The sequence below is a fragment of the Chlorocebus sabaeus genome, chromosome 21 (genome assembly GCF_047675955.1).
Source record: "Chlorocebus sabaeus isolate Y175 chromosome 21, mChlSab1.0.hap1, whole genome shotgun sequence".
Lineage (NCBI taxonomy): Eukaryota > Metazoa > Chordata > Mammalia > Primates > Cercopithecidae > Chlorocebus > Chlorocebus sabaeus.
The window spans coordinates 80,395,284-80,422,776 of record NC_132924.1 but is presented as its reverse complement, the minus strand read 5'-3'; the positions used below and the strand labels follow the sequence as shown (position 1 = coordinate 80,422,776).

The window sequence follows — 27,493 nt, the reverse complement described above, 5'->3', positions numbered from 1 at the left end:
GATTCAGTTATGAAACTTGATATTGGTCTGTTCAGGGTTCCAGTTTCTTCCTGATTTGATCTTAGGAGATTGTGTGTTCCAAGAGTTTATTCATTTCCTCTAGATTTTCTAGTTTGTATGTGTTTCACGTGTCCGTGTGAAGAGACCCCCAAACAGGCTCTGTGCGAGCAGCATAGCTGTTTATTTCACCTGGGTTTGGGCTCAGAGGCCTGACAGTATGCATAGAGATGTTCCTAATAGTCTCTGAGGAGCTTTTGTATTTTTGTGGGATCAGTTGTAATATTGCCTTTGTCATTTCTGATTGTGCTCATTTGGATCTTCTTTTTTTCTTTGTTAATCTAGCTAGTGGTCTGTTGATCTTGTTTACTCTTTCAAAGAACCAATTTTTGGTTTTATTGATTTTTTTTTTTTTTGAGGTGGAGTCTCATTCTGTCGCCCAGGCTGGAGTGCAGTGGCGTGATCTCGGCTCAGTGCAAGCTCCGCCTCCCAGGTTCATGCCATTCTCCTGCCTAACCCTCCCGAGTAGCTGGGACTACAGGTGCCCGCCGCCATGCCCAGCTAATTTTTTGTATTTTTTTAGTAGAGACGGGGTTTCACCGTGTTAGCCAGGATGGTCTCGGTCTCCTGACCTCATGATCTGCCTGCCTTGGCCTCTCAAAGTGCTGGGATTACAGGCGTGAGCCACTGCACCCGGCAGTTTTATTGATTCTTTGTCTGGATTTTTGGGCCTCAGTTTTGTTCAGTTCCGCTCTGATTTTAGTTATTTCTTTTCTTCTGCTAGCTTTGGGGTTAGTTTGTTAGTTTCTTTGTTCTTGGTTTTTCTAGTTCCTCTATGTGTGATGTTCGATGATTAATGAGAGATCTTTCTGACTTTTTGAGGTAGGTATTTGGCACTTAAAACTTTCCTCTTAACACTGCTTTTGCTGCATCACAGAGATTTTGGTATGTTATGTCTTTTCATTTTTTTCAAATAATTGTTTTATTTCCGACAATTTCATTGTTTGCCCAAAAGTCATTCAGGGACAAGTTGTTTAATTTCCATGTAATTGTGTGAATTTGGGGAGATATTCTTGGTATTGATTTCTATTTTATTCCATTGTGGTCTAAGATTATGATTGGTATTTCAATTTATTTTTAATTTCTTGAGACTTGCTTTATGGCATAGCATGTGGTGAATCTTGGAGTCTGTTCTGGTTGCAGATGGGAACATATATACTCTGGTTGATGGGTGGAGTATCCTGTAGATATCTATTAGGTTCAGGTGGTTAAGTGTTGAACTTAAGTCCAGAATTTCTTTGTTACTTTTCTACCTCCGTGATCTATCTAATGCTCTCAATGGGGTGTTGAAACCCCCCACTATAATTTTGTGGCTGTCTATATGTTTGCAGGTCTCTGAGAACTTGTTTTATGAATCTGTGTGCCCCAATGTTGGGTGCATGTATATTTAGGATAGTTAAGTCTTTTTGTTGAATTGAGCACTTTATCATCATGTAATGCCTTTCTTTGTTGTTTTTTACTGTTGCTGGATTGAAGTCTGTTTTATCTGACATAAGAACAGTTGACCTCTGCTCTTTATTATTTTCCATTTGCGTGATACATCTTTCTCCAACCCTTTACTTTGAACTGATGGGTGTTACTGCATGTGAGATCTGTCCCTTGAAGATAGCAGATAAATGAATCTTGTTTGTTTTACCCGTTTTGCAATTCTGTGCCTTTTACCTGGAGCATTTAGGATATTTACATTAAAGGTTTATATTGATATCTGAGGTTTTGAGCTTATTATGAAGTTGTTAGCTGGTTGCTTTGCAGTTTCTATTGTGTGGTTGATTTATAGTGTGTGTTGGCCCTGTACAGTGTGTGTGTTTTTGTGGTAACGGGTATCATTCTTTCATTTCCATGGTTAGAACTCCCTTAAGGATCTCTTGTTAAGTATCTATTCTTATGCTTGTTAGCCATTTTAATATCATCTTTGGAGAAAAATCTATTGAAGTTCTTTGTCTATTTTAAATCAGGTTATTTTTGGCTGTTACTATGTATTCTAGATATTAACTTATTGTCTAATATATGGTTAGCAAATATTTTATCCCATTTTGTAGGTTGCTTTTACTCTCTGTTGTTTCCTCTACTGCATAGAAATCATCAAGTTTGATGTAGTGTAATTTGTTTATTTTTGCTTTTGGTATCGTATCTAAGTAATTGCCAAATCCAGTGTCATGGAACTTTTCCTTATTTTGGTCTAGCAGCTATAGCTTTAGGTCTTATATTTAAGTCTAATCTTTTAAATTAATTTTTATATATAGTATAAGGTAAGAATTCAGCTTCTTTCCTTTGCATGTGTATGTATATCTAGTTTTCCCAGCAGCATTTATTGAAGAGGCTGTTCTTTCCCCATTTTATAGCCTTGGTGCACTTGTCAAAGATCATATGGCCATATACTTGAGGGTTTATTTCTGGGCTATCTATTCTGTGCTATTGGCCTATATGTCGTGTTTCATGCTGGTACCATACTGTTTTGATTATGGAAGCTTTGTAATATATTTTGAAGTCAGAATATATGAGACCACTAGTTTTGTTTTCCCTTCTCAGAAAAGATATTTGAGGTCCTTGAGACTACATATGAATTTTAGGATTTTTTTTCTTATTTCTACTCAAAATGCCATTGAGATTTCTTCAGTGTGAAAATTGATTTCCTTTTATTGAAGAAAAATGTAGTTTTGGACTAAAACGTGGGTTTTTGTTGATGGCAGCCCATTGTTCAGTGCATCATGGTAACATTATGCAGCTTTAATGCTGAAGTGGAATACGTCTCAATTTTGATACTGGTTTTGATCCTGTTTTTAAAAATTGATACATAATTTCTGTACATATTTCATGGGGTACTGGTGATATTTTCTTTCATGCATAGAATATAATGATCAAGTTAGGGTATTTAGGGTATTCATCTCCTCAGGTACCTATTTCCACATGGGAACATCTCAAGTCCTGTCTTCAAGCTATTTTGTAATAAAAAATACATTGTTGTTAACTATAGCCACCCTACTCTGCTATTGAACATTAGAACTTGTTTGTTCTAACTGTATGTTTTTACCCATTTACCAACCACCACTTTCTCCCCCACCCAAAACACACACCCCTTCCCAGCCTCTTTGATATCTATCCTTCTACTCTCTCCCTCCATGAGATCAAAATTTTAAGTTCCCATATATGAGTAAGAATGTGCAATATGTTGTCTTTCTGTGCTTGGCCTATTTCACTGAATGGCTTGCAGTTCCATCAGTGTTGCTGCAAATGACCAGATTTCATTCTCTTTTTGTGGCCAAGTAGTAGTCCATTGTGTATATATGCCATATTTTCTTCATCCATTCATCCTTCAGTGTACACTTAGGTTGATTTCATATCTTCGCTTTTGCAAATAGTGCTACAATAAACATAAACCCCTTTGATACACTATATCCTTTTCTTTAGATAAATAACCAGTAATGGGATTGCTGAAGTGTGTGGTAGTTCTCTTTTTAGTTTTTAGAGAAATCTCTGTACTATTTTCCATAGTGGCTATACTAATTTACCTTTCCACCAACAATGCATAAGTATTCCCTTTTCTTCGCATCCTCACCAGTATATGTTATTTTTTGTTTTTCTAATAGTAGTCATTCTAACCAGGGTAAGGTCATATCTCGTTATGGTTTTGATTTGTATTTCCCTGATGATTAGTGATGTTGACAATTTTTTAATGTACCTGTTGTCCATTTGTATGTCTTCTCTTGAGAAATGTCTATTCATGTTCTTTGCCCACTTTTTAATGGGATTATTTGTTTCTTACTGTTGAATTGATTGAGTTCTTTCTATGTTCTGGATGTTTGTCCCACTGGCTCCCAGGCAGTCTGCACTAGTCTTGGCTATGGCTGCAGTGAGCTGCTGGGTCATTCCCTAAGCCCACAGGTGGCATATGCAAGTGAGTGATTGCTGTAGTAGTAGTGGTAGGCTGGGTTATTTGAGAACCTGCTGTACATCCTTTTGTTTAAAATTACAATTTCCAAAACCCTGTCAGTGATATTAATTGAGGAATGTTGTGAACTCATTAATTGATTAAAAAAATTTTATTTTGGAATAGATGTACATATTTTCAGGTATATGTGATAATTTGTTACATTCATAGAATGTGTAAAGATCAAATCAAGGTAATTGGGATATCCATCACCTTAAGTATATATATTTATTTATGAATTTGAATTATTCTCTTCTAGCCATTTTGAAATGTACAATACATTATTGTTAACTGTCATCACCCTGCTGATCTATCGAACTCTGGGTCTTATTTCTTCTTGTCTAACTGTATGTTTATAGTCATCAATCAGCCTCTCTTCATGTCCCTCTCCCCTCGATTTTTTCCAACATCTGGTAACCACCAGTCTACTCAGTATCTTCATGAGATCCACATTTCTAGCTCGCACATAGTGTGAGATTATGCAATATTTGTGCTCCTATGCTTGGTGTATTTCACTTTACATACAGTTTCAGCTATGTTGCTGCAAATGAAAGGATTTCACTCTTTTTATGGCTGAATAATATTCTGCTGTGTATATATGCCACATTTTATTTATTTATCCCTTGATGGACAATTAGGTTGATTTCATACTTTGGCTATTGTGAATAGTGCTTCAGTAAACAAGGGAGTACAGATATCTTTTTGATATATTTTATTTCTTTCTTTTGGATGATCTGTCCATTACTGCGAGTGGGGTGTTAAAGTTCTCTATTATTATTGTGTTGACATCTATCTCTCCTTTTAGATATGTTAATGTTTGCTTTATATACTTGGATGTTTCAATATTGGATGCATACGTATTTATAATTATTATATATCTTCTTGCCAAATTGACCCCTTTCTCATTATATAGTGATCTTTGTCCTTTTTATAGTCTTTGGCTTGTAGTCTCTTTTATCTGATATAAGTATAGTTTTTCCGGCTCTTTTTGGTTCCCAGTTGCATAAAATATGTTTTTGCATCCCTTTACATTCAGTTCATGTGTGTCTTTATAGGTGAAGTAGGTTTCTTGCAGGCAGTGTATAGTTGAGTCTTGTTTCTTGATCCATTCAAGTACTCTGTGTCTCTTATTATAATTGTACAATTGAATCCGTTTACATTCACTGTTATTACTAATAAGTAAGAACTTACTACTGCTCATTTTGTTGTTTGTTTCTGGTTGTTTTGTAATTCCTGTCTTCCTTTTTCCCTTTGTTACTGTGTTTTGTTAGCACTTAAGTAATTTTTGTCTGATAGTATGTTTTAATTTATTGGTTTTATTTTTAGTAAATATTTTATAGACTTTTGAATCATGATTATTATGAGGCTTGTGAAAAACATAAGTTGTTTTGTTTTGTTTTGTTTTATATTATTTTATTTTATTTTATTACTTTTTCAGACAAAGTCTTGCTCTGTAGCCCAGGCTGGAGTGCAGTGGTGCAATATTGGCTCACCGCAACCTCCACCTCCTGTGTTCAAGCGATTCTCCTGCCTCAGCCTCCTAAGTAGCTGGGATTACAGGTGCACACCACCGCACCCAGCTGTTTTTTGTATTTTTAGTAGAGACAGGGTTTCACCATGTTGACCAGGTTGGTCTTGAACATAAGTTATTTTAAAGATGACAACTTAGATGACAAAAAATACAAAGAAAGAAAAACTTTAAAAACTTTACGTTTTAACTCCATTCTCCTATATTCTGACTTTTTGTTTTCTCAATTTATGTTTTTTCACTGAGAAAACACCTGTGAATCAATTTACATATTTTTGTATTGCCTCTAAATATAAAACATGTCAATCTTTAAATATCACTATGATATATCTAACAGATTGCTATAGCTATTATTGTTTTTCATAGATGTGTCATGCTAGAGTTATGAGTGAATCACACAGCACAGTTACAGTATTAAGAGTATTCTGGTTTTGTTTGTGTTCTTAATTTTACCAGTGAGTTTTATACCTTCAGATGTTTTTGTTTATGTGAATATTACTGGGGTTTTTTTTCTTTCAGAATTTTAAGAACTCCCTTTAGTATCCCTTGTAAGACAGGTCTGATGGTGGTGAATCCTTTCAACTTCTGTCTTCTTCCTTTTCGAAGCATAGCTTTGTTGGATACAGTATTTTGGATAGCATTTTTTTTTGTTTTTGCTTTGAAAATGTTATCCCACTCTCTCCTGGCCTGTGTGGTTACCATTGAGAAGTCTGTTGCCGGACCAATTGTAGTGCTCCTTTATATAGTATTTGTTTCTTTTGCTGCTTTAGGATCTCTTTGTCCTGGCCTTTGAGATTTTAATTATTATATGCCTTGGGGTAGTTTTATTTGGTTCTAATCTGTTTGATTTCTTTTGACCTTCCTGTAACTGAATATTCATAGCTTTCTCAAATTTTGGAAGTTTTATTATAAACTTCAAGCTTGGAATACTTCTGTAATATCAACTTCTTTAGCTTCCGCTTATGAGTGGAAACATGCAGCATTTATCTTTCTGTTCCTGGCTTATCTTACTTAACATAATGTCCTCCAGCCTCATTCATGTTACCTTGAATGACAGGATTTCATTCTTTTTATGGCTGAATAGTATTCTATAGTGTATATACACTATGTTTTCTTAATCCATTTCTCTGTAGATACATAGGTTGATTCCATATCTTGACTAGTGCTGCAGTAAACATGAGAGTGAAGATACCTCTTTGACATACTGATTTCCTTTCCTTTGGATATATACCTAGTACTGGGATTGCAGGAATTTTCAAAATACTAGTAAACCGTGCATTCTCAACTGGGGGCAATATTGACCCCAAGAGAGAGAAAATAGTTCTGATTTTTCTTTCTTAGTGTCTCTTATTAGGGAGAAACTAAATCTTATTAATCTAATCTGATTATAGTATATAATTATATATTAAATATAAATAAAATATATGTACTGTATTATATAGTATAAATATAGTTAATGGTATAATTTTTATTTTGGGAGAGTGATAGTGAAAAAAAGAGGTTGAGACACACTACAGTAAACTACATGAAAGGGATTTTAAACCCTTTAACACCATTATTTAACAGTGATCTCTAGATAAGAATATGAGATTAGGCATTAGGCATTTGAGTTTAAAGAGGAACTTTTACTTTTTACTCTGTGTATTTTAGTATTGAATTTTTTACATCCAGAATTTACTGTTCTAGTTAACATTAACATTTAGATTATCTGTATTACTCCTCCAAAAAATTGAAAAGAATAATGGAAACATCATATTTAATCCTTTCATACAGAGACAACATCTGTTACTATTTTGTAAAAAGTCTTTGTATTTATCTGGTTATATTTTAATAAATGCTCTGTTCTACCTTCAAAATGTATTTAAAATCTGACTACTTTTCACTATCTTTGACTACCTCATTAATCTAAGCTCTTATTTTATAAAACAAAAAGTTAATTGCATTGTAAATATTGTTTTTTTTCTCGCTGAACAATATATATGTAAAAGCTAATATTTTGATTTTAATGGAAATTCTTTGGGTTTCTTATTTTGCTCTTTAGTGTATGTGTAGGGTTGTACATGTATAGGGTTTCTTATTTTGCTCTGTGGTGTTCAGCTTGAAGTTCCTATTTAATTTCCATAGCTTTCTTCTTTGTAATGAGACAGCAAAATGTTTCCCCCGAAGGCTATTTTTCAACAAAGAGAAATTTTTCTTTGCCTTACTGTATTTGCTTTGCCAGGATCCTTCTGCTTTGAATCCAGAAAATGATTAAGAACTAATTTAAAATTCATTTATACTTGGTTTCTTTGATCAAATTGGCAGGCTTCCTTATTCACAACATGATTTATCCACAGAGATCTCTGGCACAGACCTTTTGCTAAGTCACACTCTCCTTCCTTTGATCTTAATTTAGCTCCCTCTGCTTCTCTCTGACCTCCTCTCAATAAGCACAGTGACTTAGAAACAATGTATCAAGGGCCAAAAAAAATTGTATTGCTTATCCTCACCTCCCCGATTCTGCCTCAAAGGTATCTACTTCTTTTTCAGGCTTAGTTTTCAACTTTTTTTTTTGATTCCACATCATCCCATCTTGGTTTTCTCCAGTATCAACTTCTTTCCTCCTTCCTTCTTTTCAGTGTTTTACCATCTAAATTTTTTTTTTAATTTATTTTGTATTATTATACTTTAAGTTCTAGGGTACATGTGCATAACATGCAGGTTTGTTACATATGTATACTTGTGCCATGTTGCTGTGCTGCACCCATCAACTCGTCAGCACCCATCAACTCGTCATTTACATCAGGTATAACTCCCAATGCCATCCCTCCCCCCTCCCCCTTCCCCATGATAGGCCCCGGTGAAAACCTCAGTCCTTTATTTTCTTCTAAACACTTTTTTCCCTCATACTTGGGTTTCAGCAAACTACCGGGTATCTCTACTTCCCTGCTTCTCTTTTGCCCCACACCTTTGATGTCAGGGTTTCACTCTACTGAAACAGTTGTTGCTCAGTGCACCTTAGTGACCCAGCTGCCAAATCCTTCTGCCCACTTCTCAGACCATGTTTACTTCACTCCTCTGAGGTGATTGACCACTTCTTAAATCTCTCCTCCCTCAGGTATTCTCACTCTTCAGAATTCCTTTATTGATTCCTCCTCCTGTTCCTCCCCTCCCTTTTAAAATATTTATAAAATTTCAAACACATACCAAACTATAGAACTCAAGTGTAGGACAGTGAATCCCTATGTACCTGCCATCCAGTTTCAGTGATTATTAACTTATGCTCAATCTTTATTTTATAATCATCTCCACCCACTCATCTCTCTCCACTCTGAATCATTTCTTCCACCAACTTTTATTTTTGTTTTGTTTTGTTTTTTATTTTTTGTTTTTTAAATTATACTTTAAGTTCTAGGGTACATGTGCACAACGGTGCAGGTTTGTTACATATGTATACTTGCGCCATGTTGGTGTGCTGCACCCATCAACTCGTCAGCACCCATCAACTCATCATTTACATCAGGTATAACTCCCAATGCCATGCCTCCCCGCTCCCCCCTCCCCATGATAGGCCCCGGTGTGTGATGTTCCCCTTCCAGAGTCCGAGTGATCTCATTGATCAATTCCCACCTGTGAGTGAGAACATGCGGTGTTTGGTTTTCTGTTCCTGCGATAGTTTGCTAAGAATGATGGTTTCCAGCTACATCCATGTCCCTACAAAGGACACAAACTCATCTTTTTTTATGGCTGCATAGTATTCCATGGTGTATATGTGCCACATTTTCTTAATCCAATCTGTCACTGATGGACATTTGGGCTGATTCCAAGTCTTTGCTATTGTGAATAGTGCCGCAATAAACATACGTGTGCATGTGTCTTTATAGCAGCATGATTTATAATCCTTTGGGTATATACCCAGTAATGGGATGGCTGGATCGTATGGTACTTCTAGTTCTAGATCCTTGAGGAATCGCCATACTGTTTTCCACAATGGTTGAACTAGTTTACAATCCCACCAATAGTGTAAAAGTGTTCCTATTTCTCCACATCCTCTCCAGCACCTGTTGTTTCCTGACTTTTTAATGATTGCCATTCTAACAGGTGTGAGATGGCATCTCATTGTAGTTTTGATTTGCATTTCTCTGATGGCCAGTGATGACGAGCATTTTTTCATGTATCTGTTGGCTGTATGCATGTCTTCTTTTGAGAAATGTCTGTTCATATCCTTTGCCCACTTTTTGATGGGGTTGTTTTTTTCTTGTACATTTGTTTGAGTTCTTTGTAGGTTCTGGATATTAGCCCTTTGTCAGATGAGTAGATTGCAAAAATGTTCTCCCATTCTGTAGGTTGCCTGTTCACTCTGATGGTAGTTTCTTTTGCTGTGCAGAAGCTCTTTAGTTTAATGAGATCCCATTTGTCAATTTTGGCTTTTGTTGCTGTTGCTTTTGGTGTTTTAGTCATGAAGTCCTTGCCCATGCCTATGTCCTGAATGATATTAGCTAGGTTTTCTTGTAGGGTTTTTATGGTTTTAGGTCTAACATTTAAGTCTCTAATCCATCTTGAATTAATTTTCGTATAAGGAGTAAGGAAAGGATCCAGTTTCAGCTTTCTACTTATGGCTAGCCCATTTTCCCAGCACCATTTATTAAATAGGGAATCCTTTCCCCATTTCTTGTTTTTCTCAGGTTTGTCAAAGATCAGATGGCTGTAGATGTGTGGTATTATTTCTGAGGACTCTGTTCCATTGGTCTATATCTCTGTTTTGGTACCAGTACCATGCTGTTTTGGTTACTGTAGCCTTGTAGTATAGTTTGAAGTCAGGTAGCATGATGCCTCCAGCTTTGTTCTTTTGACTTAGGATTGTCTTGGCAATGCGGGCTCTTTTTTGGTTCCATATGAACTTTAAAGCAGTTTTTTCCAATTCTGTGAAGAAACTCATTGGTAGCTTAATGGGAATGGCATTGCATCTATAAATTACCTTGGGCAGTATGGCCATTTTCACGATATTGATTCTTCCTATCCATGAGCATGGTATGTTCTTCCATTTGTTTGTGTCCTCTTTGATTTCACTGAGCAGTGGTTTGTAGTTCTCCTTGAAGAGGTCCTTTACATCCCTTGTAAGTTGGATTCCTAGGTATTTTATTCTCTTTGAAGCAATTGTGAATGGAAGTTCATTCATGATTTGGCTCTCTGTTTGTCTGTTACTGGTGTATACGAATGCTTGTGATTTTTGCACATTAATTTTGTATCCTGAGACTTTGCTGAAGTTGCTGATCAGCTTAAGGAGATTTTGGGCTGAGATGATGGGGTTTTCTAAATATACAGTCATGTCATCTGCAAAGAGGGACAATTTGACTTCTTCTTTTCCTAACTGAATCCCCTTGATTTCTTTCTCTTGCCTGATTGCCCTAGCCAGAACTTCCAACACCATGTTGAATAGGAGTGGTGAGAGAGGACATCCCTGTCTTGTGCCAGTTTTCAAAGGGAATTTTTCCAGTTTTTGCCCATTCAGTATGATATTGGCTGTGGGTTTGTCATAAAAAGGTCTTACTATTTTGAGATACGTTCCATCAATACCGAATTTGTTGAGAGTTTTTAGCATGAAGGGCTGTTGAATTTTGTCAAAGGCCTTTTCTGCATCTATTGAGATAATCATGTGGTTTTTGTCTTTGGTTCTGTTTATATGCTGGATTACGTTTATTGATTTGTGTATGTTGAACCAGCCTTGCCTCCCAGGGATGAAGCCCACTTGACCATTCCACCAACTTTTAAATGATTTATTCCCTACGGCCCACCCTCAACATTATTTTCTTCCTATGCCACATGCAATATATGGAAAAGCTCACACAGGCTAATAGTTTCTACCACCTCTAAATGCTGATAACAGTTAAATCTCTTTTTTTAACGTAAATCTTGCTGAAAAGCAGTCAGTGGCCAGGTGCGTTGGCTCATGCCTGTAATCCCAGCACTTTCAGAGGCCTAGGCAGGTAGATCACGTGAGGTCAGGAGTTCAAGACCATCCTGGCCAACATGGCGAAACCCCATCTCTACTAAAAGTAAAAAAATTATCTGGGTGTGGTGGCAGACACCTGTAATACTAGCTGCTCAGGTGCTCAGGAGGCTGAGGCACGGGAATCTTTTGTCATTTGAACCCTGGAGGCGGAAGCTTCAGGGAGCCGAGATCGTGCCACTGTACTCAAGCCTGGGTAACAGAGTGGGACTCCATCTCAAAAGAAAAAAAAAAGAGGCAAGCAAGGTCATCTCCACTTGGATGCCTCACAGGTTCCAGAAGCATAAATCTAAAAGAGCACATCTTTCTTTGTCCACCTGCTGCTCCTTCTTAAATTCTATTTTGGTTGCATAATCTTCATCCTCCTAGTTCTTCATAAATATATTTAGTCCTAGTTATTCATAAGTACATTTCTGACCCATCAAGTTGTATCAGTTTTCCTGCTGCCCACTCTTACCCTGTGGCCATAGAAAGGTCCCTTTTGCCTAGATTTTTTCAGTAAATTCCTAACTGATCTTTATTGCCTGCAGACTTGATACCACCCCACACACTATTCATCTTCCACATTATTATCAGAGTGATCAGAGTGATTTTCTTTTTGTTTGTTTCTTTTTTTTTTTTTTTTGAGATGGTGTCTCACTCTGTTACCCAGGTTGGAGTGCAGTGGTGCGATCTTGGCTCACTGCCATCTCCGTCTCACGGGTTCACGCCATTCTCCTGCCTTAGCCTCCCGAGTAGCTGGGACTACAGGCACCTGCCACCATGCCCAGCTAATTTTTTTGTATTTTTAGTAGAGACGGGGTTTCATCATGTTAATCAGGATGGTCTCGATCTCCTGACCTCATGATCTGCCCACCTCGGCCTCCCAAAGTGCTGGGATTACAGGCGTGAGCCATTGCATCCGGCACAGAGTGATTTTCTTAAAGCACAGCTTTATCATGGTATTCTCTTATTAAAACTCTCAAGCAGTTCACTATCATATCTGTATGATGAATGTAGACATACCTTGATCTGATCCTTGTCTTCCTTTCCATTCTTATGTCTTCCCTCTTTCCTGAATGCTCACTTTTTGTTCAGAGGATAGAAAACACTTTTTCTCACTTCTGTGTACCGTTAGCTGGGTGTGGTGGCATGCACCTGTAGTCCCATCTACTCGGGAGTCCTGGACAGGAGAATTGCTTGAACCCAGAAGGCAGAGGTTGCAGTGAGCCGAGATCGCGCCACTGCACTCTGGCCTGGGCAACAGAGCGAGACTCCATCTCAAACAAACAAACAAACAAAAAAAGATCTAGCTCAAGAGATCCTGATTCTTCATAAAAAAATAAATTCCATGAAAATATTATTCCTACTATTTACATGAGGAAATCAAAAGCTCAGAAAGATGAAGTCACCTTTCCAAAGTCACAGCAGAAGTGGTAGACCTTGGATTTAAGTCAAGGTTATTTGACTTGAAAGCCCATACTCTGTTCACTATACCCAGCGCAAGAAGGTTAGCATGAAAGTTTGGCCTTATTCTATGTGCAGCAAGAAGCTGTCAGATATATTTGAGCCAGGAAATCCATGATCAATTTGGTGTTATAAAGAGAAAAACTAAAGATTATATGCTTTGAAAGCTATTTTAAGTATTAATTATTCTAAGTTTCTCTGTATACATTTAATTATGTTGAAATCAATGACTAAAATAAAGGCCAAGCCATAATTCTAAATAATCGATTTATCTTTAAAAGTTCTGATATTTTAGTATATTTTACTTTTGTTCTATTTATATGTAATAATATGTGTCTGGTTTTTTTTATCAGCTTACGTTGGTCTCAGGCAAAAGTCCAAATTTCATTGTTTCTTAAAGTCAGAATTATGATGTTTGTATTTATAACCAAGAAACAAGGCCAGAAAGATACTTTAAATTGCAAATGTTTCCCTGAATTGATCTGATAACATGATTCCATTTAAGACATACTGGGAGTCAGTTATAAATAGATCATTGTCAAATATCCTTCCAGTTCAAATCTACTTGAATTATTTAAAATGTGGTTCAATTAATTTTGTTTCAAAATGTTTAGAAGCAAATATGTAACAGGCTGAGCTTACTTGAAACAAGCAAAATGATTTTTATATAGCTTCATATTTTCTTTATGCAGGAAATTATATTTATGTGATACAGTTTTGACAATAAAATTTTGTTTTTGTTTTCTTAAAGACAGGGTCTTATTCTGTAATCCAGGCTGGAGTGCAGTGGTGCGATCCTGGCTCACTGCAGCCTTGAACTCCTGGGCTAAAGCAGTCTCCTTCCTCAGCCTTCCAAGTAGCTGTGACCACAGGCACATGCTCCCACACTCAGCTAATTTTTAAAAATTTTGTCTAGAAACGGGGTCTCGCTATGTTACCCAGGCTGGTCTTAAACTCCTGGCCTCAAGCGATCCTCCCGCCTTGGCCTCCCAAAGTGTTGGAATTACAGGTATGAGGCACTGCACATGGCAATAACATTTCTGACTATCCTTTGATAATTAAAATTAACATTCTATCTTTTTATATTTGGTAGGAGATAAAGATATACTATTATATAGTATAGTATATGTATATACACTATTATATGTGTATGTATAGGGATACATACACACACAGCATATACATATCTGTATAAACAGATGGGTATACAGATATAGAAAATTGTTGCTTTAACATCCTATCGTAGCCCCAAATCCACTTTTTTATTATTATCCTATATATTTTCCCATTCCCTCTGAATCTACTTTATCTCTCTTTATCTCTCCCAAGGACTTTTCACATCCTTTCTTGTTCCACCAGCTACGAGTCCTTCTTAGTACATATCTTTAGTAGCTGCCTCTAGCTCTTAATTTAGACAAGTCCTTGGGATTGATTGATTTATTCAACAACTGTATTAGGGTATCAGGGTTCTTCAGAGAAACAAAACCAATAGGAAATGTTATATATTTGTATATAGAAAATAAGGAATTGGCCAGTGGAATTATGGAGACAAGTCTATAGATCTGTAGCTCTGTAGTCGGCAAGCTGGAAAGCCAGGAAAGCCAATGGTGTAGTCCCTGTCCAAAGGCCTGCAGGCTCAGACCTAAAAAAAGCTGGCGTTTCAGTGGTGGCACATGCCTGTAGTCCCAGATACTCAGGAGGCTGAGGCAGGAGAATCACTTGAGCCTGGGAGATGGAAGTTGCAGTGAGCCAAGATCATACCACTGCATTCCAGCCTGGGCGACAGAGCGAGACTCCATCGTAAAAAAATAATGATAATAGAAACATAATAAAATAATAAAAATAAAATAATTTTTTTTTCTGTTTCCAAAAAGTTTCCTTAAATATGTTTTTATTATTGTTTTAACTAGTGAAATTTCTTAAGAGTTTTATGGGGGAAAGAATCTCAGGCTATGATAATTGTACTAAAATATGTGTTAGAGTAACTTTTTAAAATAAGGGATGTAACTAATCCATTTCCCCTGTCCCCAATCTCTTGGCAATTACCATTATTCTTTCTGCTTCTAAGAGTTTGACCATTTTAGATACTTCATATAAGTAGAATCTTGCAGTATTTATCTTTTTGTGACTGGCTTGTTTCACTTAGTGTAACATCTTCAAGGTTCATTCATGTTGTAGCATATGATAGGATTTCCTTCTCTTTTAAGGCTGAATGGTGTTCTACTGTAAGTACAGTCATGCACCACATAATGACATTTCAGTCAATGACAGGCTGCACATACAACTGTGGCCTCATAAGACTGTAATACCGTATATTTGCTGTGTCTTTTTGATGTTTAGATACACAAATGTACTATTGTGTTACAATTACCTACAGTATTCATTACAATAACATGTACAAATTTGTAGCCCAGGAGTGATAGGCTATCACATAACACCTATGTGTGTAGTATGTTATCCCATCTAGGTTTGTATAAGTACATTCTGTGATTTTTGCACAATGACAGAATTGCCTAATGAGGCATTTCTCAGGCACATTCCCATCATTCAGAAATGCCTGATTGAATATACTACATTTTCTTTATCCATTCATTCTTTAATAGACATTTGGGTTGTTACCACCTCTTGGCTCTTACGAGTAATGCTGCAGTGAACATGAGTATTCAAATAAATCTTCAAGATCCTGCTTTCAGCTGTTTTACTTAAATACCCAGAAGTGGAATTGCTGGATCATATGATAATTTTGAGTAACCTGCCTAATGTTTTCCATAGGGGCTACACTATTTTACATTTCTACCAACAGTGTACAACGTTTCCAGTTTCTCCACATCCTCGCTGACACTTTTTATTTACCAGTTTTTTATAGTAGCCATCCTAATGGATGTGAGATGACATCTCAGTATAGTTTTGATATGCATTGCCATGATGATTAGTGATACTGAGCATCTTTTCATGTGCTTGTTGGCCTGCCATTTATTTATTTGCTTTGGAGAAGTGTCTACTCAAGTCCTTTGCCTCTTTTTAAATCATGATACTTGTTTTTTTATTGTTGAATTGTCAGAGCCATTTATATATTCTGAATATTAACTCCTTATTAGATATATGGTTAGCAAATGTTTTCCCCCATTCTGTAGGTTGACTTTTTACTCTATTGGTTGTTTCCTTTGCTATACAGAAATTTTCAAGTTAAGTGTAGTCCAGTTTGTCTATTTCTGCTTTTTCCAGTTTGTCTATTTTACCTGTGTTTATGGTATCCTATACAAGACGTATTGCCAAATCCAGTGTCATAGAGCTTTCCTTCTATGTTGTTTTCTAGGAGTTATAATTTCAGGTCTTAGATTTAGGTACTTAATCCATTTTCAGTTAGTTTTTTATGTATGGCATCAGGTAAAGGTTCAAGTTTATTCTTTTGCATGTGTGTATCTAGTTTTCCCAGCAGCATTTATTGAAGAGACTGTCCTTTTCCTATTGTGTAGCCTTGGCACCCTTGTTGAAGATTGTATGACCGTATACTTGATGGTTTATTTTATTTTTTTGTCTCTCTACTCCATTGATCCATATGTCTATCTGTATGTTGGTACCATACTGTTTTGATTACTGAAGCTTGGTAATATGGGGGTTTTTTTCTATTTGGATGGGTTTTATTTCGGTTTTTAGAGATAAGCTCTGCCTTTGTTGCCCAGGCTGGCTGCAAATGCCCAGGCGCAAGCAGTTCTCCCACCTCATCCTCCAAGTAGCTGAGACTACAGGTATGTTCCACTGCACCTGGCTCTGTAATATGTCTTGGAAGTCAGGAAGTCTGAGGCCTCTGGCTTTGTTTGTTTGTTTTTCCTCAAGAAAGATATTTGGATATTTGGGATCCCTGGAGATTCTATATAAATTTTAGTATTTTTTTTTATTTCTGCAAAAGTACCATTGAGATTTTGAGAATCTACAGATCATTTGGGGAGTATGGACATTTTAACAATATTAGGTCTTGCAATCCATAACACAGGATGCTTTCCATTTACTTGTGTCTTCTTTAATTTCTTTCAACAATATTGTGTGGTTTTCAGTATACAAGTTTTTTACCTTTTTGAATAAGTTTATTCCTAAGTATTCTTTTGGATACTGTTATAAAAATAGGGTAGTTTTCTTCATTTTTTTCTGGATACTTCATTGTTAGTTTGTAGAAATACACTAATTGTTATGTGTTGATTTTGTAGCCTACAACTTTGCTGAATTCAGTTATTATTTTAACAGGCCTTTTTGAGGAGTCTAGGATTATCTATATACAAGATCATATCATCTAAAAACAGATATAATTTTACTTCTTCCATTCCAATTTGGATGCTTTTTATTTCTTTTTCTTGCTTGGTCCTTCTGGCAGGACTCCTAGTACTATATTGTATAGAAGTGGTAAGAGTGGGTATCCTGGCCTTGTTCCTGATCTTAGAGGGAAAGCTTTCTGTTTTGCACCATGGAGTAGGATGTTAGCTGTAGATTTTTCTCATGTGGTCAAATTATGTTGATGTAATTTCCTTCCAGTCCTAGTTTGTTAAGTATTTTTATCATCAGATGGTGTTAAATTTTGTTGAATGCTTTTTCTGCATTAATTGAGACGACCATGTGGTTTTAGTCCTTCATTCTGTTAATGTAGTATATTATACTTCTTTAACATGATGAAAAGCATCTACTTTAAGATATGCAAGACATAATACATAAAATCTTAGGAATCTGAATGTGTTTTCTGATCGTTGCATAAGAAATCAATGGTGATTTGATTTGCCTTGTTTATGATAAACAGTTCTTGAGTAAATTCACAATCATAAGACTCATTTTAAAAAGGAACAATTAATAAAATGAAAGTGTACACAGGAATAAAAGTCACAAATCAGTATTTTTCACTGGTTATTTTGTTCATTTGTCCAAAATTATAATTTTATTTTTGGGACTATAGCAATATTTTAACATTAGACATATTTTATTTTATTTATACTCTTTGTTTTTGTTTTTGAGACCGAGTCTTGCTCTATTGCCGAAGCTGAAGTGCTGTGGCGCAATCTCAGCTCACTGCAACCTCAGCCTCCTGGATTTAAGCGATTCTCCTGCCTCAGTCTCCCTAGTAGCTGGGAGTACAGGCATGAGCCACCATACCTGGCTAATTTTTGTATTTTTCGTAGAGACAGGGTTTCACCATGTTGACCAGGCTGGTCTCAAACTCCTGACCTCAGGTGGTCCGCCCGCCTCGGCCTCCCAAAGTGCTGGGATTACAGGTGTGAGCCACTGTGCCCAGCCTTAAAATATTACTTTGAACCATATGAAGTTGGCATTTTTGGCTGCAAAAATAGTAGAATATTGGCAGTGTTATATTGTATACCACACATATAGATGTATCTTAAAGTATTTGGCAAAATTTCTAAGAGTGTAATTCTATTTTAACAGTGTTAAAGTTCTTTGTCTTTCTTTAACAAATGATACTTTAATTAGTATTTGCCTTTTCTTTGTAGGGCTTGCTTTTTAAAACATATATTCCAAGTTGAATGAAAGTATGGTGCTAAACTGAGTAGTAGTAATTCCTGTGAGTTTTTTAAAAACTATATCTAGGCTTCAGCCATTCTCTTTTGTAATAGTGAATGGTTTCTTGTTAGTTATCCTTGATGTAAGCATGTTTTTGTCTATCATTTTGTTATAGTCACACAAATTGCCCTCTGTATTTAAAAAAATGACGATGACAGTAATAATTATAATAATAATAGCTAGCATTCATTGAGAGTTTATTATATGTCAGACGGCATTGTCCCAAGACTTTTATTAATTTGTTTAATCCTCATAATAATCTTGCAATGTTATCACCATTTTTCATATGAAGAACAAAGGCCCCGAATGGCTAAGCAACATGCCCAAGGTTATACCAGCTATTACATGGCAGAGAAGAATAATGACTGACTTCTTGAACATGAGACATAATTTGAATCATCTTTATATTTCCATTTAATTAATAATTATATTGTTTGATGGTTAGATGTCTAAATTTTTTATTTAAATTTTAAATAAATTTTCAAGGTTACATGTTACCCATTATGATTTCTTAAAATAAATGAAATAGGGTTTTTTGGTTTTTTTTCTGTTTTAAAAATTTTTGTTTGTTGTTGTTCACAGGATGGACAACCTGAAATTTTCTACACATTTTGGAATTCAGTTACTCAGGCACTTTCTTCTCAATTTCATATGGCGACAAACTGTAAGTTTATTACTTATTTTGCAAATTAATTTCAAAGTTTTTAGTTATTTTATCATTTTATGTCAAGAAGCTTTGCTGTATTAGTTTACAAAACATTTGTATTGCTATTTTAAAATTCCTGGCTAATTGTCATTCTGTCTAGATGTTTAATCTGGAATCTCTTAGACATATAATCAGTAAACAAAATTTTTACACATTTTTGTAATTAATATTTAGAATAAAATTCTCCAGAAGAATATATCAATATCTTATTATTCAGACATCAGAAGAACTCTGTCTGAATTTTTCCTATGTAGAGTGTATAAAGCAGTTAATGTGGAAAAATTTAGTTCATGCTTTTAGAATTATAACTGAAAGATAAAAATACAGAGACTTTGCAAATTGTTTATTGTTAAAAATGAAGATTTAATGAATAAACAGATGAAATATCTACATCATGAATTAAAAGTTGGTCATTCAAATATGTTCCACAAAACTTTTTCTTAATTTCTTTATATCGTGAAATAATGGCATGGTAGGTCTACACAATGAAATATGCGAACCAGCTAATATCTTATGCGTGTGTTTCTCTAAATACTTTAGGTAAGAGCATATAATGTACCTAGGCCTTTAAAAAAAGTGTTTAGTTCATTTCTATTTAAATTTTTATTCACAAGCATTTATTAGAAGTGCTAAATATTGTTTAGTCACTGCCCTTCCCCCGCCAGCCCAGAGTTAAATAAACTAGTCTGCTTGCCTCTCTACGTATTTCTAATGAAGTACGTAGTAAGACAGTAACCAAAAAGAGGTCTTCATATATTTGTAGTGAAACAGAACTTAAGCTGATAGTGTATTAGGATCCATTTATCCCATTTACTTGTTGTGTTGTGTTTTGTTTTGTTTTTTTGAGACGGAGTCTCGCTCTGTCACCCAGGCTGGAGTGCAGTCGCGTGATCTCGGCTCACTGCCACCTCTGCCTCCTGGGTTCAAGCATTTCTTCTGCCTCAGCCTCCCTAATAGCTGGGACTAGTAGCCACCACACCTGGCTGTTTTATTTATTTATTTATTTATTTATTTATTTATTTATTTGTATTTTTGGTAAAGACGGGGTTTCACCATGTTGGTCAGGCTGGTCTCGAACTCCTGACCTCAAATGATCGGCCCACCTCAGCTTCCCAAAGTGCTGGGATTACAGGCATGAGCCGCTGCGCCCAGCCTATTCCATTTACTTGTGAATCACACTGCTCATTTTGGGAGGGAATAAATATTGTATATTTCCTTGGTTTTTGTTTTTGGTCAGCTTTATTGAGCTATAACTTATATGCAGTAAAAGTCACCAATTTTAAACATAAAATTCTATGACATTTGACAAATGTTTACATTCATATGACCAGCATTACAATTAAGATATAGAATATTTCCATCATCCCCATTTTTCCATATGTACTTTTGCAGTTTATTTGCTACCTTCACTCCCTGGGTCCTGGCAACAACTAGAATTATATAGTATGCATTATTTGATTGTCAGCGTAATTAAGATCCTTCCATGTTGTTGCATATATCGGTAGTCCATTTCCTTTTAAATTGCTTAATTTGTATTCAATTGTGTAGATATATACCACAATTTTTTATCCATTCCGCAGTTGGGAAACAAGTTGAATTATTATGAATAAAGTTACAGTTATTTACATAGATATATCTCTTTTGAAGACATATGTGTTCCTTCTCTTGTGCAAATATGTAAGAGTGGAATTGCTCAATTATTTGGTAAATGTTGTTTAACTTTACAGAAACTGCAGTGCTATATTCCAAAATGAATATATCATTTTGCATTTCCATCAACAATATGTGATAGTTCCAGTTGCTCTACATTTTTGCCAATCCATGATATTGTCGGTTAATTTTAGTCATTCCATTGGGTGTGTACTAGTTTTTTTACTGGGGTTTTAGCTTCCACTAGACTAATGTTGCTTTCTTAGTTCATTTGGGCTGCTACAAAATACCACAGACTGGGCAACTTATACACAACAGAAATTTATTTCTCACAGTTTTGGATGCTGGCAAGTCTAACATCAAGGTACTGGAAGATTCAGTATCTGGTGAGGGCCTGTTTCCTGGTTCATAGACTGTGCCTTCTGACTGTGTCCTCACATGTTAGAAAAGGATAGGGAAGCTGTCTGAGCCTCTTTTGTAAGTGCACTAATCTCATTCATGAGGACTTTCTTTCCCTGACCTTATCACCTCCGAGAGAACCCACTTCCTAACCCCATCACATTGGTGAGTAGGTTTCAACATACGTATTTGGGGAGATAAAACCATTCAGACCATAGCAGATGCTGACCACATTTTCCCAGGCTTAGATGCCATCTGTATAACTTTTTTGGTTTTGTGTTTGTCTAAAGGATTGCCCTCTGTTTTTATTGTATTTCTTGTTCTCTTACTGAGTCCCAGGGAATCTTTGCATATTCTGGGTTCAGAGTACTTCCTTAGTTGCATGTTTTGAAGATATTTTCCCCTAGAATGTGGCTTGGCTTTTTGTTTTCTTAACAGTGCCTTCCAAAGGAAAAAATTTTAAAATCCTGATCAAATTCAATGTATCAAAGTTATAAATAATTTATACTTTTTTTGACCTAAAAATTATTGCCTAACCCAAAGTCAGAAGCATTTCTTCTCACATTTTATTTTAGAAATTTTACTAGGTTTGTGTTAATTTTCGTATATGTTGTGAGTTATCTCAACGTTCATTTCTTTTAGAACACGTGGCTCCAAAAAATTATTCTCTGCCTATTGACTTCTTGGGAACTTTTGTTGAAAATCATTTTGTTATCTATAAGTAAGACTATTTCTGGACTCTGTTTGGTTCCATTTTTCTGAATGTCTGTGTTTACATCAGTACAACAGGGTTTTCGTCACAGTACTCAAAGTCCTATTTTGTTCTTTATCAAAGTAATTTTGGTTACCATAGGTCGTTTGCATTTCCATATATATTTCAGAATTTCGTTCCTACAATAATTGACTCCTGGGATTTTGATGAGGATTGCATTGAAACTACAGATCAATATGTGATGAATTCACAGTTTAATATTGAGTCTTCTGATCCACATGCTATATCATTCTATTTATTTAGGACTTTTACATTTTCTGTTATAAATGCTTTATAGTTTTTAGCATGCAGTTCTAACAAATCTTTTATTAAATTTATCACTGTTTTATATATTTTGATGCTATTCTATATGTTATTTTTTCATTTTACTTTATAATTGTTGATTTTTAAAACAGAGAAATGCAATTGATACTTGTATTTTGATTTTGTGTCCTTTGACTTTGCCAATCTTACTTATTAGTTCTAGTAGTTATTGGTGATTTCTTACAAATATGAAAGTCTCAGTTTTTGGAATAAAAGAAAGCAAATGTAAAACTCACTTATGGAAGCCCTTTGAAACCCTGATGTCTAAGTTGGGTAAAGAGGTGCCTTCTGATGGTAATCATTACTGGGAGGTGGGGGTGTAGAAGAAGTCCTGTTTTAACTTTGTTTGGACTCAGTTTACCGGGAAGGACTCAGTTTACTGTACTTTAACAATCACGGTTTTCTGTTCACTGAGCTTCCAAAAAAATCAATGGGAAGTTTTTCTTAAACATTCTCATCTCCTTTCTCTCAAAGAGTCCTGTAATTATGGAGAGGATCTCATCTTACAGTGTGACAGAGGGGACCCATATTTATACCTTTAATTATACCTCCCTCTGATCTCTCTTTCCATACTTATCCTTTAAGATACTAGACAATGAAATAGATCTTCATTTACTGACCAACCTAACCTGCAACTACAACCAGTTTTAGACTTGGACAACCAGAAAGACACACTTGATATGCATCATGACCTAGGCTAGTTGGGGTTTCCTTGTGCTGATTACTCAATCTTGAGATCTCTTAGTGTTGCTAATGTTTAGATAAAAATTCAGTCGAACAAAACAAGATTATATTTCCTACCATTCACACTAAGAGGGGAACCAGGAGCATTGCTAGTTTTCTTTGGATATTTGAATGATCTATGGCATTTTGCATAGAAAAGATATTCCTAAAGAAAAATTGTTATTGCAAAGTTTTATGTAAACATATATAAATCCCTGTTGTTGCTATTAAGCCATAGCTCACATAATCTAACCTTTAGTTATACACTTTAAAAATATTTAAAATAGTATAAGTAATTATTCCAGCATAAGGTAGGTAAAATCAAAATCTGTCTTCTATTTATATCACAAAACTTCACAGAGGCACCAATTTTTCAGTGTTGACACAATTTTTTGTCTTGTCTATGCTATCCTGCCACCTCATTCTCCTTATCTCTCATTTGTCTAACTGTAAGCTTGCCTGCGTGGATCTTTTCCAACATGTCACACTCTACAACATCAGAGTGTTCACTCTTTTCTGAAAAATTATGCTTTTCAGCTTTTTGTATGTTTGTTTGTTTGTTTGTTTGTTTTTGAAATGGAGTCTCACTGTGTTTCCCAGGCCGAAGTGCAGTGACTATTCACAGGCACAGTCATTGCACACTGCAGCCTTGAACTCCGGGCCTCAAGTGACCGTCCTGCCATGGCCTCCTGAGTAGCGGGGCCTACAGAAGCACTACCATGTCCAGCGATGTTTTTTGAAAATGGAGAAAACCAGTTTCTTATCACTCAGCATAATAAATTAGGGATTAGTTGTGTTGGATCCAAAATCACGTAAATTTTGAAAAGAAAGAAAAAAGGTCATTTAATTAATTTTTACTTCCATACGTGGAAAGGTAACTGCTACCTTAGATGTCCTCCTGTTATAAACTAGAATAGTAAGTAAAATTTATGAAACACCTGTTTTCAGACATTGGTTGCAACAGACAATGTAGAACTGTGATCCCAGATAAAGCAAAACAAATTGAACGCTAAAATCACCCCAACTTTCTACCTGGCAATTTCCAGATAGCTGCACACACACAAAAAATGGAAATCAATATATAGTTTACCATTCTTACTAAGTTGAGTCCAGAATTCTTTAAAGGATTACAACAAAATCTGTCACTTAACAATGTAATATCACATATTCAGCCTCCAATTAAAATGAGTGGACATGAGAAGAAGCAGGAAAATGACCATAACCAGTAGAAACAGAGAAGCTGAAGAATCAGTAGTATAAGCAGAGTAGGAATTTTAAAACACTTCTTATAGTTGTTGTAAATGTGCTCAAATATTTTAAAAATAGCATAAACATAATTAGAGAAATGGACAATATAAAGAAGAATCAAATGGAACCTCCACATATGAGAAATATAGTATCTGAAATTATTTCACCAAATAGGACTACATGCAGATTTAACCCTGAGTAGAAAAAAAAAAAAAAAAAAAAAATCAGTGAAGCTAGAAGATATAGCCATAGACATAATTCAAAATAAAGGACCAAGATTTACAAACAAACTTAAAAAAGTATTAGAGTCTTAGGACCCATGGGACACATCAAGCAGTCTAACATATGTGTAATTGGAGTTTCAGAGCCAAGAGAGGAATGGAAAAAGAAAAAAGTTAGAAAAAAATAGTTGAAAATATCTAAAACATTTTTGTTATGGACTAAATGTTTATGTGCCCCTTCTTCTGATTCATACACTGAAGTCCTAACCCCCAGTGTAACTGTAATTGGAGATAGGGCCTTTATGGAAGTAATTAAGGTTAAATGAGGTCACAAGGGTGGGCCCTGATCTTATAGGATTACTGTCCTTATAAGAAGTGACGCCAGAGAGCTTAATCACTCTGTCTTTTTTTTTTTTTTTTTTTTTTGGTTTTCTTTTTTTTTTTTTTTTTTTTTAATTTATTTATTATTATTAAACTTCAAGTTGTAGGGTACATGTGCACAACGTGCAGGTTTGCTACATATGTATACTTGTGCCATGTTGGTGTGCTGCACCCATCAACTCGTCATTTACATCAGGTATAACTCCCAATGCAATCCCTCCCCCCTCCCCCCTCCCCATGATAGGCCCCGGTGTGTGATGTTCCCCTTCCCGAGTCCAAGTGATCTCATTGTTCAGTTCCCGCCTATGAGTGAGAACATGCGGTGTTTGGTTTTCTGTTCTTGTGATAGTTTGCTGAGAATGATGGTTTCCAGCTGCATCCATGTCCCTACAAAGGACACAAACTCATCCTTTTTTCTGGCTGCATAGTATTCCATGGTGTATATGTGCCACATTTTCTTAATCCAATCTGTCACTGATGGACATTTGGGTTGATTCCAAGTCTTTGCTATTGTGAATAGTGCCGCAATAAACATACGTGTGCATGTGTCTTTATAGCAGCATAATTTATAATCCTTTGGGTATATACCTAGTAATGGGATGGCTGGGTCATATGGTACATCTAGTTCTAGATCCTTGAGGAATCGCCATACTGTTTTCCATAATGGTTGAACTAGTTTACAATCCCACCAACAGTGTAAAAGTGTTCCTATTTCTCCACATCCTCTCCAGCACCTGTTGTTTCCTGACTTTTTAATGATCGCCATTCTAACTGGTGTGAGATGGTATCTCATTGTGGTTTTGATTTGCATTTCTCTGATGGCCAGTGATGATGAGCATTTTTTCATGTGTCTGTTGGCTGTATGCATGTCTTCTTTTGAGAAATGTCTGTTCATATCCTTTGCCCACTTTTTGATGGGGTTGTTTGTTTTTTTCTTGTAAATTTGTTTGAGTTCTTTGTAGGTTCTGGATATTAGCCCTTTGTCAGATGAGTAGATTGCAAAAATTTTCTCCCATTCTGTAGGTTGCCTGTTCACTCTGATGGTAGTTTCTTTTGCTGTGCAGAAGCTCTTTAGTTTAATGAGATCCCATTTGTCAATTTTGGCTTTTGCTGCTGTTGCTTTTGGTGTTTTAGACATGAAGTCTTTGCCCATGCCTATGTCCTGAATGGTACTACCTAGGTTTTCCTCTAGGATTTTTATGGTATTAGGTCTAACATTTAAGTCTCTAATCCATCTTGAATTAATTTTCGTATAAGGAGTAAGGAAAGGATCCAGTTTCAGCTTTCTACTTATGGCTAGCCCATTTTCCCAGCACCATTTATTAAATAGGGAATCCTTTCCCCATTTCTTGTTTCTCTCAGGTTTGTCAAAGATCAGATGGCTGTAGATGTGTGGTATTATTTCTGAGGACTCTGTTCTGTTCCATTGGTCTATATCTCTGTTTTGGTACCAGTACCATGCTGTTTTGGTTACTGTAGCCTTGTAGTATAGTTTGAAGTCAGGTAGCGTGATGCCTCCAGCTTTGTTCTTTTGACTTAGGATTGTCTTGGAGATGCGGGCTCTTTTTTGGTTCCGTATGAACTTTAAAGCAGTTTTTTCCAATTCTGTGAAGAAGCTCATTGGTAGCTTGATGGGGATGGCATTGAATCTATAAATTACCTTGGGCAGTATGGCCATTTTCACGATATTGATTCTTCCAGGCACAAGGAAAGGTCATGAGAGCACTTAGCAAGAGGGAGGCCATCAGCAAGCCAGGAAGAGAAACTCAGCCCTACCAGAACCTTTATCTTAGACTTGTATGTAGCCTCCAGAACTGTGAGAAATAAATTTTTGCTGTTTAAGCCAAAACAACAAAAACAAAAAAATCATTTATGGCTGTAGTTGTAATGCATCTGTTGTAACATATTAATTTAAAATGTGCTTTATCACTCTAAAAAGTTTTTTAAAACCTTGGGGTGGCTATCATTTTGTTTTCTTTCTTTAAATGAGTACATTTAATTTATACTTTGAATATTTCTTCTTTCAATATGACAGGAATCTACAAAGAAAAAAGCCATTAGCGGACAGGCGCTGTGGCTCACGCCTGTAATCCCAGCACTTTGGGAAGCCAAGGTGGGCAGATCACAAGGTCAGGAGATCAAGACCATCCTGACCAACATGGTGAAACCCCGTCTTTACTAAATTACAAAAAATTAGCTGTGTGTGGTGGCGCACGCCTGTAGTCCCAGCTGCTTGGGAGGCTGAGACAGGGGAATCACTTGAACCTAGGAGGCAGAGGTTGCAGTGAGCTGAGATGGCCCCACTGCACTCCGGCCTAGCGACAGAGCGAGACTCTGTCTCAAAAAAAAGTGAAAAAAGCCATTAGCATACTTGAAAAATTTCAAGTCTTTAACCATTATATCTTCCAATATTGTTTATTATTTATTGTTTTAGTACATTTTTAGTAGAAATTATAGAAGGTAAACTAAGGAAATCACAGAAAGAATAAGTGAGTTGAACTCTACAGAATAAGACAGAGATGGAAATGCCCTCATCCGCTCATTCTAACATCTATGTCAATTCTGGGTTCTTGTTTGGTTGAA

The 27,493-nt window shown here is 36.0% G+C and overlaps 1 protein-coding gene across 1 annotated transcript in view; it reads left to right on the top strand.

Moving 5' to 3' along the window:
• The window catches only part of COG5 (component of oligomeric golgi complex 5), a 370,641-nt gene that overhangs the window by 235,051 nt on the left and 108,097 nt on the right, over positions 1–27,493 (top strand). The window contains exon 11 of the mRNA XM_073009243.1: positions 19,090–19,171. Coding sequence (XP_072865344.1) covers positions 19,090–19,171 — 82 coding nt within the window. The remainder of the gene's footprint in view (positions 1–19,089; positions 19,172–27,493) is intronic.